Genomic DNA, 22192 nt, shown 5'->3' on the forward strand with positions numbered 1-22192 from the left:
AGGGAAGGGGAGGGGAAGACGAAAGGAAGTGGGTTTTAAGGGAGAGGGTAAGGAGTCATTCCAATCCCGGGAGCGGAAAGACTTACCTTAGGGGGAAAAAAGGACAGGTATACACTAGCACACACGCACATATCTGTATGTGTGGATGGATATGTGCGTGTGTGCTAGTGTATACCTGTCCTTTTTTCCCCCTAAGGTAAGTCTTTCCGCTCCCGGGATTGGAATGACTCCTTACCCTCTCCCTTAAAACCCACTTCCTTTCGTCTTCCCCTCTCCTTCCCTCTTTCCTGATGAGGCAACAGTTTGTTGCGAAAGCTTGAATTTTGTGTGTATGTTTGTGTTTGTTTGTGTATCTATCGACCTGCCAGCGCTTTTGTTCGGTAAGTCACCTCATCTTTGTTTTTTTTATATATATATATATATATATATATATATATATATATATATATATATATATATATATATATATATATTACCAAATGAAAGTGCTGGCAGGTCGACAGACACACAAACAAACACAAACATACACACACAATTCAAGCTTTCGCAACAAACTGTTGCCTCATCAGGAAAAAGGGAAGGAGAGGGAAAGACGAAAGGAAGTGGGTTTTAAGGGAGAGGGTAAGGAGTCATTTCAATCCCGGGAGCGGAAAGACTTACCTTAGGGGGAAAAAAGGATGGGTATACACTCACACACACACACATATCTCCATCCACACATATACAGACACAAGCAGACATATTTAAAGACAAAGAGTTTGGGCAGTGATGTCAGTCGAGGCGGAAGTGCAGAGGCAAAGATGATGTTGAATGACAGGTGAGGTATGAGTGGCGGCAACTTGAAATTAGTGGAGATTGAGGCCTGGTGGGCAACGGGAAGAGAGGATATATTGAAAAGCAAGTTCCCATCTCCGGAGTTCGGATAGGTTGGTGTTGGTGGGAAGTATCCAGATAACCCGGACGGTGTAACACTGTGCCAAGTTGTGCTGGCCGTGCACCAAGGCATGTTTAGCCACAGGGTGATCCTCATTACCAACAAACACTATCTGCCTGTGTCCATTCATGCGAATGGACAGTTTGTTGCTGGTCATTCCCACATAGAATGCGTCACAGTGTAGGCAGGTCAGTTGGTAGATCATGTGGGTGCTTTCACACGTGGCTCTGCCTTTGATCGTGTACACCTTCTGGGTTACAGGACTGGAGTAGGTGGTGGTGGGAGGATGCATGGGACAGGTTTTACACCGGGGGCGGTTACAAGGATAGGAGCCAGAGGGTAGGCAAGGTGGTTTGGGGATTTCATAGGGATGAACTAACAGGTTACGAAGGTTAGGTGGACAGCGGAAAGACACTCTTGGTGGAGTGGCGAGGATTTCATGAAGGATGGATCTCATTTCAGGGCAGGATTTGTGGAAGTCGTATCCCTGCTGGAGAGCCACATTCAGAATCTGATCCAGTCCCGGAAAGTATCCTGTCACAAGTGGGGCACTTTTGTGGTTCTTCTGTGGGAGGTTCTGGGTTTGAGAGGATGAGGAAGTGGCTCTGGTTATTTGCTTCTGTACCAGGTCGGGAGGGTAGTTGCGGGATGCGGAAGCTGTTGTCAGGTTGTTGGTGTAATGCTTCAGGGATTCCGGACTGGAGCAGATTCGTTTGCCACGAAGACCTAGGCTGTAGGGAAGGGACCGTTTGATGTGGAATGGGTGGCAGCTGTCGTAATGGAGGTACTGTTGCTTGTTGGTGGGTTTGATGTGGACGGACGTGTGAAGCTGGCCATTGGACAGGTGGAGGTCAACATCAAGGAAAGTGGCATGGGATTTGGAGTAGGACCAGGTGAATCTGATGGAACCAAAGGAGTTGAGGTTGAAGAGGATATTCTGGAGTTCTTCTTCACTGTGAATCCAGGTCATGAAGATGTCATCAATAAATCTGTACCAAACCTTGGGCTGGCAGGCCTGGGTAACCAAGAAGGCTTCCTCTAAGCGACCCATGAAGAGGTTGGCGTACGAAGGGGCCATCCTGGTAACCATGGCTGTTCCCTTTAATTGTTGGTATGTCTGGTTTTCAAAAATGAAGAAGTTGTGGGTCAGGATGGAGCTGGCTACGGTAATCAGGAAAGAGGTTTTAGGTAGGGTGGCAGGTGATCGGCGTGAAAGGAAGTGCTCCATCGCAGCGAGGCCCTGGACGTGCGGGATATTTGTGTATAAGGAAGTGGCATCAATGGTTACAAGGATGGTTTCTGGGGGTAACGGATTGGGTAAGGATTCCAGGCGTTCGAGAAAGTGGTTGGTGTCTTTGATGAAGGATGGGAGACTGCACGTAATGGGTTGAAGGTGTTGATCTACGTAGGCAGAGATACGTTCTGTGGGGGCTTGGTAACCAGCTACAATGGGGCGGCCGGGATGATTGGGTTTGTGAATTTTAGGAAGAAGGTAGAAGGTAGGGGTGCGGGGTGTCGGTGGGGTCAGGAGGTTGATGGAGTCAGATGAAAGGTTTTGTAGGGGGCCTAAGGTTCTGAGGATTCCTTGAAGCTTCGCCTGGACATCAGGAATGGGATTACGTCTTCCTCTAATCCTGCCCTGAAATGAGATCCATCCTTCATGAAATCCTCCCCACTCCACCAAGAGTGTCTTTCCGCCGTCCACCTAACCTTCGTATCCTCTTACTTCATCCCTATGAAATCCCCAAACCACCTTCCCTACCCTCTGGCTCCTATCCTTGTAACCGCCCCCGGTGTAAAACCTGTCCCATGCACCCTCCCACCACCACCTACTCCAGTCCTGTAACCCGGAAGGTGTACACGATCAAAGGCAGAGCCACGTGTGAAAGCACCCACGTGATCTACCAACTGACCTACCTACACTGTGACGCATTCTATGTGGGAATGACCAGCAACAAACTGTCCATTCGCATGAATGGACACAGGCAGACAGTGTTTGTTGGTAATGAGGATCACCCTGTGGCTAAACATGCCTTGGTGCACGGCCAGCACATCTTGGCACAGTGTTACACAGTGTCCCACCAACACCAACCTATCCGAACTCCGGAGATGGGAACTTGCTCTTCAATATATCCTCTCTTCCCGTTACCCACCAGGCCTCAATCTCCGCAATTTCAAGTTGCCGCCACTCATACCTCACCTGTCATTCAACATCATCTTTGCCTCTGCACTTCCGCCTCGACTGACATCTCTGCCCAAACTCTTTATCTTTAAATATGTCTGCTTGTGTCTGTATATGTGTGGATGGAGATATGTGTGTGTGTGAAAGTGTATACCCGTCCTTTTTTCCCCCTAATGTAAGTCTTTCCGCTCCCGGGATTGGAATGACTCCTTACCCTCTCCCTTAAAACCCACTTCCTTTCGTCTTTCCCTCTCCTTCCCTTTTTCCTGATGAGGCAACAGTTTGTTGCGAAAGCTTGAATTGTGTGTGTATGTTTGTGTTTGTTTGTGTGTCTGTCGACCTGCCAGCACTTTCATTTGGTAAGTCACGTCATCTTTGTTTTTAGATATATTTTACCTACGTGGAATGTTTCCCTCTATTATAACCATATCATTAATTTGAACCCAACAATTTCGTTTGTTATTGTCGCTGTTGCATTTCGAAATCTTTCCTGTCGTCTTATTTTCTCTTTATTTTCTCTTTTTGTTTTTACCAGTAGTCTCACTTTGTATTCACCTTCCCCTTTCTACCGTAATACAATTTTATCCCGCCTATATATACTCAATAATACGTAACCCACTTCCAAACCATAACCAAAAAAATTTTTATTTTCCGCTTTCAACACTACCGCTGCTATAAAATCCACCGTTTCTAGTTCAATAACAGCTGCTTTCATGTATTAAACAACCATTTCGGCTAGTTCTAATAACTTTCACTTTATTTCCACTTCCGTTTTTCGCACATCACTGATCATTTTTAGCCGCTCCCCACAGGTTTTAACGTCATTATTTCTTCGTCAGAAAATTGTTAGCTCCATTTTCGTAGTCTTTCACCACAACACCACTCCTCTTAATAGATTTACACGTTTTTTCGAAATTTTCCCGAATTTCTCCGTCCTTTAACGTGTTTTAGCGGTAACACAACCACCTAACCTTCATGCACATCGCTGTCTACCAACCCAAGTTCACCACAGGATCAACTTAACCAACACTTTTTCGCCTTTTTTCATACCAGATCTCCAGTTACTTTCTAGTTCACACTTATCTCTCCCCATATATTTTTATCTTTCATTTTCATTTCAACCTCATGTTACACTTTCCACCTTCTAATACCATGTCACCCTCACAACACCCCCACAACGACCCCATTAAGTTTTATTTGCATTCCCTCCGCAAACATGCCTTCACCCTAGCCAGATTACGCTCGCATATTTTATTTTCTCAGGCTTGTCTGACATTTGGCATAACCCCCAAAGGCCTCACACTTAAAGTTCCCATCTCTTGCTGCAACCCTTCTTTCCATCAGTCCCTATACCAGTTCCAAACTGAACAATCCATTGCCCTCACCCACCTAATCCTTCACCTACACATCAACTCAGCCAATGAACACACCCGTCAACTCCTATCCTTAATAAAAGTCCTCAATCTTTCCTCTCCCACATCCACACCGGCTATTCAGAGCATCCTCCTACAGGCCAACCACAAATTAGAACAGCATGCCACCCTTCACCTCAAAAAACTATCCAATCTCCTTGTTTCCCACCTCCAGAAAGGCAACTCACTCACCCTTCACAACCTTTCCAGCAAACCTCAACCATCTCTCATTTCACACAAACCCAGTCTCTCCCATCTACTCAGTCTCCCACTTCCAGCTCTACTCCCTCCAAAACCTCAAAATTCCAATCAACACAATCTGGCACCACAACACCCTAATTCAGTAGTTAACCTTTCCTCCAAACCTCTCTCCCAATCCGAAACCTCTGTCCTATCCAAAGGCCTCACCTTCAGCCCCACTCCCAGATTCAACCAAACAGCCCTCGTCAAAGATTTACTGTCCTACACTCGTACTCTCTGCTGGAAGTATCACTTTGCCACGAAGAAAAATGATCCTAATCCTACCCATAATGATCCAACTCCCCAAGACACTATCCAAATGGAACCCTGCCTGGAACAGTTCCGTCCTCCGTCACAGCGGGACCCACCTCCTCTTCCTCAAAATCACTTTCTCCAAACCTTCCAGGAATTTCTGACTTCCAGCCATGCCTCTCAATCCTTCTTAAAAAACCTTAATCCTACTCCCAACATCACCACTGCTGAAGCCCAGGCTATCCGTGATCTGAAGGCTGACCCGTCCATTGTCACTCTTCCGGCGGACAAGGGTTCCACGATCGTGGTACTTGATCGTCGGGAGTATGTGGCTGAGGGACTGCGTCAGCTTTCAGACAACACCACATACAAAGTTTGCCAAAGTAATCCCATTCCTGATGTCCAGGCGGAGCTTCAAGGAATCCTCAGAACCTTAGGCCCCCTACAAAACCTTTCACCTGACTCCATCAACCTCCTGACCCCACCGACACCCCGCACACCTACCTTCTACATTCTTCCTAAAATTCACAAACCCAATCATCCCGGCCGCCCCATTGTAGCTGGTTACCAAGCCCCCACAGAACGTATCTCTGTCTACGTAGATCAACACGTTCAACCCATTACATGCAGTCTACCATCCTTCATCAAAGACACCAACCACTTTCTCGAATGCCTGGAATCCTTACCCAATCCGTTACCCCCAGAAACCATCCTTGTAACCATTGATGCCACTTCCTTATACACAAATATCCCGCACGTCCAGGGCCTCACTGTGATGGAGCACTTCCTTTCACGCCGATCACCTGCCACCCTACCTAAAACCTCTTTCCTGATTACCGTAGCCAGCTTCATCCTGACCCACAACTTCTTCACTTTTGAAAGCCAGACATACCAACAATTAAAGGGAACAGCCATGGGTACCAGGATGGCCCCTTCGTACGCCAACCTCTTCATGGGTAGCTTAGAGGAAGACTTCTTGGTTACCTAGGCCTGCCAACCCAAAGTTTGGTACAGATTTATTGATGACATCTTCATGATCTGGACTCACAGTGAAGAAGAACTCCAGAATTTCCTCTCCAACCTCAACTTCTTTGGTTCCATCAGATTCACCTGGTCCTACTCCAAATCCCATGCCACTTTCCTTGATGTTGACCTCCACCTGTCCAATGGCCAGCTTCACACGTCCGTCCACATCAAACCCACCAACAAGCAACAGTACCTCCATTACGACAGCTGCCACCCATTCCACATCAAACGGTCCCTTCCCTACAGCCTAGGTCTTCGTGGCAAACGAATCTGCTCCAGTCCGGAATCCCTGAAGCATTACACCAACAACCTGACAACAGCTTCCGCATCCCGCAACTACCCTCCCGACCTGGTACAGAAGCAAATAACCAGAGCCACTTCCTCATCCTCTCAAACCCAGAACCTCCCACAGAAGAACCACAAAAGTGCCCCACTTGTGACAGGATACTTTCCGGGACTGGATCAGATTCTGAATGTGGCTCTCCAGCAGGGATACGACTTCCTCAAATCCTGCCCTGAAATGGGATCCATCCTTCATGAAATCCTCCCACTCCACCAAGAGTGTCTTTCTGCCGTCCACCTAACCTTCGTATCCTCTTACTTCATCCCTATGAAATCCCCAAACCACCTTCCCTACCCTCTGGCTCCTACCCTTGTAACCGCCCCCGGTGTAAAACCTGTCCCATGCACTCTCCCACCACCACCTACTCCAGTCCTGTAACCCGGAAGGTGTACACGATCAAAGGCAGAGCCACGTGTGAAAGCACCCACGTGATTTACCAACTGACCTGCCTACACTGTGAAGCTTTCTATGTGGGAATGACCAGCAACAAACTGTCCATTCACATGAATGGACACAGGCAGACAGTGTTTGTTGGTTAGAACTACTTGAACCTAACTAACCTAAGGACATCACTCACATCCATGCCCGAGGCAGGAAGAGAAGAAGCATGTTCCACAACTAATCCAAGTTTTTACAGGGCCACATCCAGAATGTGTTGTGCAATGCATGCCTTCAATGCAGCTAATTTTGCAATCAGAACACTGAACACAACATCTTTTAGATAGCCCCACAGCCAGAAGTCACATGGATTAAGTTCAGGTGATTGGAATGGGCAGGCTGTAGGGAAATGGTCTCTGATAATTCTATCATTTCCAAAATGGCACTTCAGCAGCTGCTTAACTGGATTTGCAATGTGTGGAGGTGTGCCATCTTGCATAAAAATGATCCCATCCACACGTCCACACTGTTGGAGAGTTGGAAATGTGGTTCCACAAAAGACACTCATAGCGCTTACCAATGACGGTACAGGTAACAGGACCGGAAGTACCTGTCTCTTCAAAAAAATAGGACCCTATGGTAAATGATAGCATAAACCAGCACCATGCAGTGGCCTTTCCGGGATGAGGTGGTACTGGTTGATTGGTGTGTGGATTTTCCATTGCCCATATTCGACAATTCAGTGTACTGTCCACAAATCTTCCACGGCCAATAATTGTCCACTTCCATGTGAGCAAGAAATTCTAAAGCAAAAGTCTCTCTTGCTGGCAGGTCAACAGGAAGCAACTCATGCACATGGGCGATTTTGAAAGGGTAGCAAAGAAGGATGTTTCGTAGGATATTACGCACTGTGCTCATGGGTATGTCCAATGTTCGAGCAATTCTTCATGCACTACACATTTGCACACCACCACTCATCTCCCCTTGCATTGCTGTGGCCACTGTTTCCACTGATGTCATATCAATTTGTTTCCTCCCTCTACCAGGTTGCACACCAAAAAAATCTGTCTTTTGTAAGTTCCGAATCATTGTCTCCAGATCCATAGCAGTCATTGGACCAATGCCTTTTCTCAAACCCTTCAGTGTCTGGAACTTCTGCACATTTGCACACCTCCAATTGTCTCCCCCTGCATTGCTGTGGCCACTGTTTCCACTGATGTCGAATCAATTTGTTTCCTCCCTCTACTAGGTTGCACACCAAAAGAATCTGTCTTTTCTAAATTCTGAATCATTTTCTCCAGATCCATAGCAGTCATTGGACCGATGCCTTTTCTCAAACCCTTCAGTGTCTGGAACTTCTGCACATTTGCACACCACCACTCATCTCGCCCTGCATTGTTGTGGCCACTGTTTCCACTGATGACGAATCAATTTGTTTCCTCCCTCTACCAGGTTGCACACCAAAAGAATCTGTCTTTTGTAAGTTCCAAATCATTTTCTCCAGATTCATAGCAGTCATTGGACCAATGCCTTTTCTCAAACCCTTCAGTGTCTGGAACTTCTGCAGAGCGATGCACGCACATCATCATTCTTGTAATACAACTTTACAAGCAGAGCGTGATCCTGCATGAAGACAGTCATAGCAAATGTCACAGATGTGAAAGGAGGAAAAACCATGTACCCGGCATGTTTATACCAACTTCAATGGGTCGTGCGCATGACAGGTGTTTTCATTTTCATATTCTGACACATACAGTGCCATCCATTGATCAATTTTCAACCTATTGTTTTTCTTCTACCATATGTTTTCCCCCCTCTCTGATAATATTCCGTTGCAATTTGCCATCATTCTGACCAGTGGAAGTTTAACTTTCATTATAATCGCCCTGTATATCTAATGGATCTGCTTGCAATGGCCCAGTTTTTGTCCTTGTATCTTCAACTACTTTAGGAATATTTCATTGCATTATTTGCCAATGATATGCATCTAACATCATCTGTCTTCCAGGTACTGTCATCCTTTTCTACTGCGAATTTTGGCATCATATTATCATATTCATGAGGGTATAGATTTGGGTATTTTTTATGTGTGTGACACACACACACACACACACACACACACACACACACACACACACACAGAGAGAGAGAGAGAGAGAGAGAGAGAGAGAGAGAGAGTACATAACAAGAAAAAGACTAACAGGCTTCTCTCAAGACTGTGACAAGAGTCTTCTACTGCTAGCTGGTTAATACTTTCTTCTATCCTGCTTGCAAATGTATTCTACTTTACTTACATGCACTTATAGATAAAAGGATCTATTACATCTGTGCGTCATATCACATAGCTACAAGTAGATCTACTTACATTGCACCACTCAAGAATTTTATGGCAACCAAAAAAGCAAAGCTCTGGGTAAAACTGCCAATAAAATTCAAAGCTCCATCCAGAAAATAAGCAATGACCAGCAGTTTTCTTCTTCCAAGCATGTCTGACAAGAAGCCCCACAGAAATGACGTGGCCACCATTCCTATGAGAGTGAAATATAAAAAGTATTTAATAGTGGAATTATTATAATTATTAACTCATTAAAATTTAATGAAGATTTCATGCTTCTGTGGCAATATACACTTTGAATTTAATTTTATCTTTCATTACACCCAGTTTAAGCCTTTTCCTGAAACACTGCCATGTATCAGGCCAGCAATTTAAGACCTCTCAGTAACCTGTCCCAATCGCTTTCTCTTTTACCTGGAAAGAAAACATCCCCAAAGGACTTATGCAGTGTAGAACAATTATTTTATGGGAATGGTCTAACTTCTTGCTTGTCATCCATTCCTCCACATTCAACTTATATTTAACTCCAGTATCAGCCTGCAACTGCTTTATACATGTTACCTAATCTCTCTATTTAGCTCCAGATTTCCAATGAGTTCCATTCACTTGTCTTTACCACAGAAGCAACACTGTTGCATTGCCCAAAATTTTTCTGGACAAATCTTACTGCCTTTCTTTGTATGTCTTCCAGGTCTGTAATCAAATTTGGTGGCATGCATCCCATACAAAACTGCAGCAATTCAGATGATGCCCTAACAAGAAATAGCATCTTTCTTGGCTCAGTTTCTTTGAACAGCCCTTCAAGACTTTCATCACCTGGAAGAGGAATTTGTTTGCTTGCAAAAGACCCCTCTCTTGCTATTAAATGTTAAATCTATAAAAACCTTAAGTTAGCTCCCACAAAAAGGATCTCTCCCTCTAACTTATACCCAAATGTTGTCTTGGATTTTCTGGAGCAGAAACTGACCACAGCACACTGACACTAATTCAATTGTTGCAAAGTTATCCTGATGAGCCTGATAGCCCCACAACTAGTGGTGAGTAATACCGCTTTCTGTCTTGATGACAGCAGCAACACATTATGGCAACTGCTGAAGGTACAGCTTACCTGTAAGAAGCCATACACAAATAAATCCATACCCCTGGTTGGAGAGGAGGTTTCTGTATCATTTACTGATGTGAGAGAATATCAGATGAAACAGGGGCCCCTTTTGTTCCATGCAAGCATTCCCACACAAGAATACCTCCTTGACTCACTTGAATGGTGTCTTACTGCCAAAGAGGGTGCAACACTTTAATGTCCACCACACTTGTGCACTGCTAACAACATAAAACTCGTCTACTCAGGTGAGTGCAATGGGGATGTTTCTGTGGCCGTGCTAAATTTAAATATGTGCCCTGTAATGTGTGGGGTACATGTGCAGAGAAATTGCTTCTCTGTGCGTAGCAAGGAGATCATTCTTGATAGTATGGTTGCTCACTAATCAGTACAAACTTTTTTCTCCCATCTACTAGTTCCAGAGGCTAGGGCAGTTTTTTGTACAGACAGCCATAACTTAAAAGCAATCAAATGAGAGATATATCTATGAAGAAACCTGATGACATTGGGTATCTAAAGAGGGAGAGCAGTTTTTCAATAATTGCTGAAACAACAGCTTGGATGATTGACTGAGCTGGCCTTATAATATTAGCTAAAACAGCCTTGCTATGTTGGTACTACAAAACAAGGAGAAGCTAAAGCTGTTATATTTCTTGAGAAAATACAGCTCTGCTGAATGGTTTAACAATGATGGCATTCCTTTTGGTAAAACATTCTGGAATTAAAGTGGTCCTCTCTCTATCAGACCTTTGGACCAGAAAAACTATGGAGGATGTTAGCATCAGGAAAAACAAATCTGACATGCTGTGGGTGGAAGTGTGGATTGTTGGATTCTTTAATTGGATACATAGAACAGCAAACTTAAAAAGAACAATGAATAGGTAGAATTTATATATAATGAGAAGCAGTATGGTGGTTGGAAGAACAGGATTTCTGGCCAGGAAAATACATGGTTATTAACAAAACTCATACAGGAGTATCACAGGACTAGGTCTAACATGCATAAGAAAATAAGAATAACATAACATCATAGTTAAGATGGACACAATGCCAACACTCACCACAGTAGTACAACTTTATCTGCCTACTAACTCCACAGGTGATGATTTTCAAGGTGCAAAACACTTCCAGGATCAGATCTGGCCAGTAATCAAAATTTATTGTTTATGCACTATATATTAAAAATGAAGATATTGCAGAAAGGCAGAAAGTAAAGAGGCAAGAATGCGATCAACTGAAAGACTCTCTGGCTGCTCAGAGTTTCAAAGACAGCATTATGGAAAAAAAGTGACTGAAACAGGGGAAAAGAATACAACTGAAGACAAATCAGTAGCTTTGAGAGATGAAATAGTGAAGAATAAAAAAAAAACCAAGGCTCAGTAGAAATCCTTGTATAAGGCACAAGAAATTGAATTTCAGGAAGCGAAATCTTTGATTGCTCATGACAGATGGGCTCCACATGTCCTGGGGTCTGGGTGACATGCACTTTCTTTTTAACCTTCCTCAGCATATACCTCTCTCCTCCTTGAGGAAGAAACTAACTGTTCAAAAAGCTAGGATAGTGTAGCACACTTTTATATCTGTCTATCAGCAGTACTAAATATCTTTCATAAAGTAAGCAGTGATCAGCAATTCTGTTGCGTAATTTCATAGCTTTTGTGAGTGAATTTTACTTTTGAGATATTGAATTTAACTGGCAAAAGGAGAAAACATGAAATGCAACAAATGAAGCAATCATAACGGACCTGGTCAATTGCCAGAGTGGACTGTGGGGAGTGGAGAAAGCAAGTCCAGCCCCCATATAAACTGCCATGGGGTGAGGAACCATGCAGGAGAAACAAGCCATGCCTGGCTCCTGCAGTGCAGGCACGTTAACCTGTGCTTCATTATTCTATAAAAGCAAAGTTGTACACAGAGGTAAAAATCATTTAAACTCTCTATGCAGCTATTTGTATTTACTGTAAATGTTCATTGCACATTTCTTACATCTTCAGAAATGCCATTTTGAACTATTTTTGATGGTTTGAAAATGGGTCTCTGCCCAAAACTAGTCATCGAGTGAATAAAAAGTAAAAATTTGCAGCTTTGGACTGTTTTTCATTTTACTGGTTAATAGAAGTTGCTGACCCAAGCTACTCCAGCATATCGGAAGTTTTTAAACTTAAATTCTTGTCGTAACTGAAACAGAATTTGCCTTATGTATTGACAGGTTTAATAAGTCCTGTCAACAGTGCAATCATTAGACACAGATTTAATAAAGATTGTAACTGCTACAACTTTATACATATATCACAATGAAAGGAGACAACACAAAATAGAATGAAGTACAGCACAGTAATACTGCACACGAGAATGGCTACCTCACATAGTACTGTGAGTTAGGTAATGTTGGCTGCAGCCAAAAGAACATGATTACTAGTCAAAGCTTTTAAACTTCCACCAATCGAGGAACTGATCAGTGAGCTTACAGTTAACACATTGTACACATGTTTAAAAAATGAGATGGTCAAAAAGTGCACAATGGTATAGCTAGAAAGGGTAGAGGAAAATGCAAAGTTGCTGAAGCATGCACGACTGTGAGAAAAATAGAAGTCATTTAATGGAAAATTAAATAAATCTTTAGGGAAAAGAGAAGCAGCTGTATGAACATCAGAGAGCTCAGACAGGAAACCGGTAATAAGGAAAGAAAGAAAGACAGAAAGGTGGAAGAACATATAGAAGGGCTATACAAAGGAAACAAATTTAAAGATAATATTATGAAATGGAGAGAGGAAGTCAATGAAAATGAGATGGGAGATATGACACTGTGAGAAGCACTGAAAATCTTAAGTTGAAACAAGGCCCCTGAGTAGATGCCATTCGTTCGGAAATATTGAGATCCTTTGGAAGAAGATACCATCACAGAACTATTCCATCTGGCATACTAGATATATGAGACGTGTGAAACATCCTCAGGACCCCAAGAACGATGTAATAATTCATATTCCAAAAAAGGCAAGTGCTGACAGATGTGAAAACTACCACACCATCAGTTTAATAAGTCATGCCTGCAAAATATGTCACAGGTTATTTACAGACTAATGGAAAGACTGTTAGATTGCTTACATTGTAATTCTGTCAGAGATAATAAAAGACCTGGAAGATAAGCTGAATGGAATGGAGAGTGTCTTAAAAAATGAATGTCAACAAAAGGAAAAGAGAGTATTGGAATGTAGTTGAAACAAATCTGGTGATACTGAGGGAATTAGCTTAGGAAAAGATGTACTAGAAGTAGTAGAAGAGTTTTGCTGTTTGAGCAGCAAAATAATTAACAACAGGCAACAGCTGAAGTAGAGAGACTGGCAATAGTAAGAAAAGTGATTCTGAAAAAGGGTTTTTTTCTACAAAACTGAACCTAAATTTATGCATTAATATTTTATGGTATGTTCAGAGTGTAGCTTTCTATGGAAGTGAAATGTGGACAATACATAGCTCAGACAAGAAGAGAATAGAAGCTTTTTTGTGAATTGTGTTTTATTCATCTCATGACATACATTTACAATCCATTTGGTTTGCGTACAGGAGACATGTCAAAAATTTATAATACAGGTACAATGATTTTTACATTAATAAATAACAGCACTACACTAAATAATAACACTATAAGGATATTTCTTGGAATAAGTAACACACTGTATACAGCTCAAATTTTGCAGTTTCCACTGCTGTGCAGGGAGTCCCTGGACCATCTCTGGTCATTGGGGCTGAGTTTGAAGTGGGACTCATTAGTGAAGACACTTCTACTCCAGTCTGTGAGATTCCAGGCCAAATGTGGCTGACACCACTACAAGTGGGCTTCTCAGGGTACAAAGTTCAATGGTAGTCAGCACAAGGGGTACTGTGAGCTCATTCCTCTTTCTGTGAGTCACCTATAAGTGGTCCTTGTGATCTCTGAAGCACCAGTTGCACATCAGATCACTGATAACGATGAATCTGGAGCTCTGAGTGCATATCTGATGACTGCTTAGTTCTCACTTTCAGTTGTCTCTTTAGGTTAATTGCTTTCTTCTTGTCAATGTATTCAGCCATGATTCACCCATTTCTGCCAACATTGTTGAATAGTGGCACCACTCCTGTTCAAATGTTGAGTGATTCTCCGATTGCTCTAACCAGCTTCTTTGAAACCTACTAAATGTCATCTCTCAAATGCTGACATCTGTGTATGTTGTGACTCATCTGTCGGTGAGGCATAGTTGCTGTCCAACTGAGTACATGGAATGAAATTTGCAAAGACTTTATGCCCTGGTATTGACATGTTCCCTGTTTGCCATCCTTACCAGATGCATGGTGAAATTGCTCTGCAGCATGAATTCATCCACTGAGTAATAACACTTCAGTATCAGTACCTCATATAGTTTTCTTTTAAGTGAACCTAAATTCATCTGCATCAACTTGTTCCCATTCAATTTATTACAAATTTTCATTCCCATGTATTGAGGTCCCTGGGCATACGGTCTGACACGGTAGGTGGGGAGCATAAAATTTTCTTTGTTTCTAGTATCTTGTGAATGGACAAAATGGTTTCCCTCAAATAATTCATGTCTGGTGTACAAAAATATAATAATCTCATATATGTATAAGGATGGCAGAGTTAATATTTTAAGTTTTCTATACTATATCGGCATGGCTTCCATGAAGATAAAAACACAGGAACAGCAGTAATGTGCTACACTGAACAAATAATCAAAATCTAAACAGCAAAATAAATTTAGTATCAGATGCAAAATAGTGGAAATAGGAGCACCACATGGCAGAAATCTAGGCCCCATATTATTTCTTGTCTGTATAAATGACACTCACAGTACCAGATGGTGCAACCAATGTCATGCTATTTGCAGACGATACTAGTGTGAAGATAAGTGCACCAAAGCAATTGCAGTATACAATTACTGATCAAGTCCTGAAGTATGTCCACTTTTGGTTCAATGCAAACAGATTAGACTTAAATGTAAATAAACTAAATTACAATATTATTAGAAGGAAAGTTGCCACCCACCATATAGCAGAGATACTGAGTCGCAGATAGGCACAACAAAAAGACTCTTATATTCCATCCTGGATGTTCCATTGTTTAAACTAAATTACATGCAGTTTGGGAAAATTGGTAATAATGTAAAGCTAGATCTGGTTTTGGGTGGCAATGCGATAGACAGATTAACATCTACAAAACTGCTGGAGACTGATGTTGATGAAAACTTAAATTTTATCGATCATGTAATAAAACTTGCACAGAACCTCAGTTAGGCCTGATCTGCTCTTAGAATCATTGTAAATGTTCATATTTCAGAGGACACCACGAGACATGCAAAAACGTGTTTTATATCAGGACCCACCTTGCAGATTTTCAGACAGATATTGACTTTCATAGCTACGATACCCAAAATACCACAGCACTCCATTCTCAGCAAACAAAAAGAACCAACACACAAAGGCACGTAAGCCATATTGGTATGAAACAGACTGGCAGTGTACATCAGAAATTTAAAACAGAATTTTAAAAATATCTACTTGAACATTTTTTACTCAGTAAGTGTCTATGTTTTCCAATAACATTTTCCTAAAAATTTTTATATTAAGGCAAAGCTGAATATAACATCTTTTGCCCTTAAATTTTTTCATTATGCACTCTTAGACAACAAAAATTTTGCGCCACGAAGGAGTTATGCGAACTGGTCACAATGCCCTTTGTGGCAAGCCAACCAGGGCTTATATTGCAGCAAGCTTTCCAAAGAAAATGCAGAACTGTAAACTTTGGTGACCAATGGATGAGAATGTGATGCTGCAGAGCAATTTCACCATGCATCTGGCAAGGATGGCAAACAGGGAACATGTCAATACCAGGGCATAAAGTCTTTGCAAATTTCATTCCATGTACTCAGTTAGACAGTAACTATGCCTCACCGACAGATGAGTCACAACATACACAGATGTCAGCATTTGAGAAATGACATTTAGTAGGTTTCAAAGAAGCTGGTTAGAGCAATTGGAGAATCACTCAACATTTGAACAGGAGTGGTGCCACTATTCAACAATGTTGGCAGAAATGGGTGAATCATGGCTGAATACATTGACAAGAAGGAAGCAATTAACCTAAAGAGACAACTGAAAGTGAGAACTAAGCAGTCATCAGATATGCACTCAGAGCTCCAGATCCATCATTATCAGTGATCTGATGTGCAACTGGTGCTTCAGAGATCACAAGGACCACTTATAGGTGACTCACAGAAAGAGGAATGAGCTCACAGTACCCCTTGTGCTGACTACCATTGAACTTTCTACCCTGAGAAGCCCACTTGTAGTGGTGTTGGCCACATTTGGCCTGGAATCTCTCAGACTGGAGTAGATGTGTCTTCACTAATGAGTCCCACTTCAAACTCAGCCCCAATGACCAGAGATGGTCCAGGGACTCCCTGCACAGCAGTGGAAACTGACTGTCGCCTGCCATATGGCAGGACAACCAGGAGTGATGCCTATGGTGCCATTTCATTTCATAGCAGGACCTCTTTGGTTGTCATCTGCAGCACCCCTACAGCATTGCTGTATATGGATGATATTCTACACCATTTTGTTGCCATTTGTGGCAAGCCAGCCTGGGCTTATATTTCAGCAAGACGCCCACTCTCACATTGAGAGAGTTTCTATTGCTTGTCTTCATGCTTGCCAAACCCTACCTTGACCAGCATGGTCACCAGATCTCTCTTCACATAAGAACATTTGGAGCATTATGAGCAGGGCCCTCCAACTATCTCAGGATTTTGATAGTCTGATATGCCAACTGAACAAAATTTGACACGATATGATTCAGGAGACATCTAACACTCTATCAATCAGTATCAAGCCAAATAAATGCTCTCATAAGGGCCATAGGTAGACCAACATGTTATTGACTAGCTCAGATTGTGAAGCTTTCTCTTGAATAAATCATCCACAATTTTTATGAAACTATAATCATTTGTTTATCTGTACATGTAGACTACATCTACTGTTTTCCTTCCCATTCGGGTAATTCATTTGTTGTTTGTCTTTTTTTCCTCTTAGAGTATATTTTCATATTTAAATATCCAATAAACAGCTGTTGTCTAATGTAAAATCTTTACTGATTCATTGTAGTGTACACACAGACTTGCTTTTTAGGTAGGTCAAAAGTAAAGGCCTATGAAAAACAGACTATGAGTTTATAATAACACACTTCTACATATTACTACATATTATATGACTTTGCAATGTTTTGTTTGCACTATTTTATGTATATGTTTGTATGTCTAGTTTCCTAGAAATGATTTCCCATACATATACAGGTACATTTGAGTAACATCTATACAATATTTGTTGTCTACAGATCGATAAATAAAATTAATATGGTGCTAGGGCAGAATGCTGAAGATTAGATGGGTAGATTGGATAACTGATAAAGAGATGCTGAAGTGAATTGGGAAGAAAAGAAATTTATGGCATAGCTTGACTAAAAGAAGGGATTAGATGATAGGACACATACTGAGACATCAAGGGAACATCAAATTTTGGGAAGTGAAGGTGAGAGGAGGGTGAAGTGTGGACTGTGGCCAACACACTTTCAAATGGATGTAAGGTTCAGAAGCTATGCAGTGATGACTAGTCTTGCACAACATATCCTAACATGGGGAGCTGTGTAAAATTAGTCTTTAGACTGAAAACAATGACAACAAAATCCAGAAGAAATAATTTTAGTCTATATTTAAAACTAACTTTGCAACCCGTCAATCATTTTATGTTTTTATAACATGAAAAGAATCAATTACTGACAATATAACATAAATGGATAGATAAAAGAGCTGCTTACCAAGCAGCAGCAGGAGAACACACACACATAAAAAGGTATAAGTTTTATGAGCTTTTGGACCAGTGGCTCCTTCTTCTGGCAGAAGAGTTGAAGGGAAAGGAAGAGGGGTAAAGGAACAGGATTGGAGATGTTTGGGAAGAGGAGTGCAGTTCAGGAAAGTCACCCACAACCTGAATCAGGGTAGACTTACTGTCTCGTAAGTCTCCTCTGACCCAGGGTTCTGGGTAACTTTTCTGAACCGTACCCCTTTTCCTAAACCTCTCGAATCCTTTTCCTTCACCCCTCTTCCTTCCCCTTCAACTCTTCTGCCAGAAGAAGAAGTCACTGCCTCCAAAAGTTAAACTTTTGTGTGTGTGTGTGTGTGTGTGTGTGTGTGTGTGTGTGTGTGTGTGTGCTTTCTCCTGCTACTGCTTGATGAGTAGATCTTTTTTTTCCCATTATTTTATGTGTTTAGGCAAATGATTGAATATTCTTGTGGTTATTTACTGAACTCTTTTCTGAGCCACAGATAGCTTTAATGATGAGTAATACGTCTTTTTAACTATACTACTCTTCTGAAACTGTAATAGAGTATTTATCATAAATTTGTTAGCAAATTTACAGTGTGTGAATGAGTGGCTAAAATGCATAACCCTCAGAAGAGGCATCTACAAGATGACTGCAAGATAGCATTACATATTACTCACAGTGCATGCTTTTGCGTAATAACTATTTTACAATGCTGGACAATTGATAGCTTTTCTCAGAGCCAGCTATGGTATCCTGTATCTAGATTTTATATCAGTTACTTGGTTTGACATAATTTAAGTGGGCTAAAATTTCAGTCTTATCATATGCTCACCATTTATGCATCTTAACAAATGAAACCCCTCTCACTGGGACTTAATATTACTGGACAGGTATTTAGGGTCCTTAAATGGGAAGTCCTCATCACTAATCCATATGTTAGCACAGTAATAATTAATCATGCAGAGCACATGAATGTGATTTCTGTATGTTTTTCTGTATAATGTTAGATTGTAATCCTCAACTTCATATGTAACATTTGACAGTCTGTGTACGAATTAATACATATTAAAGTAGTGCCTCTGTAGCTTTATTGATATTCCAACTTTCTGTACAACAGAACAATCATACTATCCCTCTCAAACTGTAACTTACTGAACAATATTTGATACTGTACCTCTTCATTCTTATGATGGGCATCAGAGCACTACACGCAGCCCAGCAGTCTTGCTCCATCAGTTCTGGTATTAATTCCTTTCATGTAAACATCCAAATTATGATCATATTTACACCAGAACAATGTATCCATCGACATTTTGGCCTTGTGACCAGGAAGTGGAAGAGTGGTACAAAACCTGTGGTGTCTTGTTTCACTGTGTTGTAGCAAAATGTCACAAAGGAAAAATTATATTACAGTCTCTTTGTGTTGTGTTAGCATATTTGAAAACATATCTTGTTCATGAATCCTAGGTTGTGGGTAGTTGTCACCTGTCAATGTGGGTAGTTGTCACCTGGCAATCTGCAGGCAATACTGTAATATGAAATTACCTTGTATTACTGTGGAACTTTTCAGTGAACAGATATTATGGCAAATGGGCAACTTTTCTGCTGAATTATGTCTTCCATAAGGAACTTGGTAAAGTCTAGAGCTTTGGCAGTCAAATGGCTCTGAGCACTATGGGACTCAACTGCTGAGGTCATTAGTCCTTTGGCAGTCAGTATAGCCTTGGTGATAGTTTAATGGCTGAGGTGATCAGTGCACACTGTTATCCATTTATTTTCTTTCAGCCTATTGGAAGACAGAAGTGATAACAGATATCCCAAGATTAACTGAAGCAAATGTTTATTCCATCACTGACAATCCATCCAGTAGTATACATAATGGTTGTCACATAAGTAGAGACCTGCCCAATGATATCCACCTCAAACTTTTTCAAGGATCGTTACAAATCCTATTTGACTAAAGGTTGGAGTGTCATGAGAATATTTTAGTATGGCTAGCCACACATGAGCTTGGATGATGAGCAGCCATGTATGACCCTTGGTTCATGGTACCTTTTATACTCCATTATATATTTTTACTATGGGATAGAACATTTATCTGTCTATTGAGTGGCTAATGATGGACAGCCAGCATTGCATATTGGAAACGGCCAGCAATAATCATAGTTAAGACAGCAAGAAAGCAGTAACAAAGAATGAACTGCCACAAGTGCATCTGGTGGATGCAATGGGTGAATAATTAGAATGTTGAGAGATACTGTTAGTCAACAAAAACAGGAAATAGTCAGAAAATGGTTGTAACAAAAATAGTCAACAAATGAGACATTTAAAAAAAAGAAAAACTTGCAGCGGGAGTTGTAGTGGAGGGCCAAGCATGTGAGATTCATATTTTTCAAAAAATGCTCTGAATCAACCAGTACGACAATGCTAACTGCTGAAACATTTCAGTCCAGTCACCAACCACATGGCAGAGTGCCATAGGTTGCTGCTCTGCAAATGAGCCTGAAACTTGACCACAGCACATCGTGCCTGCAGCAGCCCTTGCAGTATCTGGTGGTGCCACATCTGCCAGATACAGCACTGCTATCGCTGCCACTAGTTCATCTCCACATGCCTCATGGCATTATCACAATTTCTTGGTATTCTTCTTCTGGATGGCTTTACAGGACACCACCCAGCTGCTCGTCAGTCAGTCAACATCAGGAGCCAGTAGCTGACAGTGCAAGCAGTACCACAGTCAGAGTTCCATTAATCAGTGCGCAGTGCACATCAGTCAGAGCCTACAGCCTCGCATAACGTGTACGGACCACTGAGGATTTGCGAATGCCTCAACCACGGATTACACCCAACACAGACATTTCCTGTCTATGTCAGTGCTACCATATTTAGAAGAGACAGTGTACTTTATCACACGGTGCAGCTAGTACATTTGAAAAAGTCACTGTTTTGTGTCCACCCTTATCAGGTCTGGACAATCTTTTAGTTGTATTACTTCAGAAGCTGTTTTCTGTTATTCTTGTTTAAGGTATGAGTTCTTTTGGGTACCTGGTCACATCTGTTCATTGTATTGCACACCTCCCACAATGGAACTCAACATTGGCAACAACATGAAAGCTTGTTTTCTGTAGGGTTTTTGTTCAGCACTGGCAATGAAGTAAAAACCTGTTTTTTACAGTGTTCTCATTCAGCAATGGTAATTAGGTAAAAGCCTGTTCTATGTAATGCTCTTGTTTCGACGGTGACAACAAAGGTAAACTTTTAGCGATGACTGTTTTGATTGCGGTATTTTGTTCGGTGTGACTCTGTGCTCAACCAGGTAGCCTTCCTCTCAGTGTATTTGTGTTCTCCACAAAGTATTTTTCATGGTTTTGCTCCACATTCGGTCATAAACCACTCATTGTTGGTTGTTTACTTTAGATTACTTGCATTTGTGTGTTCCATCCTTATGTTATGTGGCATTTTAGCTAGTTGGTTTCACTATCTGTTGCTTCTGTGTAACAAGTCGTCGTTGCATCTTTCATACTTTCAAATTCTTTATTAACACAGTTTTATGTGAGAGACATTGCTTTGTGTGCATTACTTGTTCTCCACTATTTGTTCTTAGATCAGAGTACTCCGTTCTTCATTTGTGTGGGCACAGTTTTTGCTGCATCACGTTTCATGATTATACACCTTGTTATTCCTGATTTTGTCTTGTTTCTGTCTAGTGGTAAAGCATTTTATTTCTGTTGTTGCAGTGTTTTCCTGAGTTTGGTGCTTGTCCTGTAAACAGTGCCCTTTCTGCTCCTATTGCTTTACTGTAAGTATTGGGAACTCTTTCATGTAAGTGACAACTTGGCACTGTACGTACATTTTTTGCATTTTAGTGGGCTATGTGGACAAGGATTGCCAAGTGTTTATGTTTGCTATTCCCTTTGTGTATTAGTCTGTGGTGAAAAAAAGTTGAGTGAGCCAGTTCTTGTGCACCTGCCGATTCCATTTATTTTTTTGGAGGTACCTGCCTGTGGCAAAACAATGTCACAAGAAGTTGTTTGTGATTGGTAGCTGCTGATAGTTTGGGATTAGTTGAGTTAGCCATTGTGCATTTTGGGGACAGACAGACTGTGTTTCGATCTTCAGTCAAG

General features: G+C 41.6%; 1 protein-coding gene across 1 annotated transcript in view; it reads right to left on the reverse strand.

Annotated features, from left to right (window-relative positions):
* The window catches only part of LOC124616219 (synaptic vesicle glycoprotein 2B-like), a 277727-nt gene that overhangs the window by 130817 nt on the left and 124718 nt on the right, over nucleotides 1-22192 (reverse strand). The window contains exon 4 of the mRNA XM_047144521.1: nucleotides 9133-9295. Coding sequence (XP_047000477.1) covers nucleotides 9133-9295 — 163 coding nt within the window. The remainder of the gene's footprint in view (nucleotides 1-9132; nucleotides 9296-22192) is intronic.

Source organism: Schistocerca americana, chromosome 5 (genome assembly GCF_021461395.2).
Source record: "Schistocerca americana isolate TAMUIC-IGC-003095 chromosome 5, iqSchAmer2.1, whole genome shotgun sequence".
NCBI classification, from domain to species: domain Eukaryota; kingdom Metazoa; phylum Arthropoda; class Insecta; order Orthoptera; family Acrididae; genus Schistocerca; species Schistocerca americana.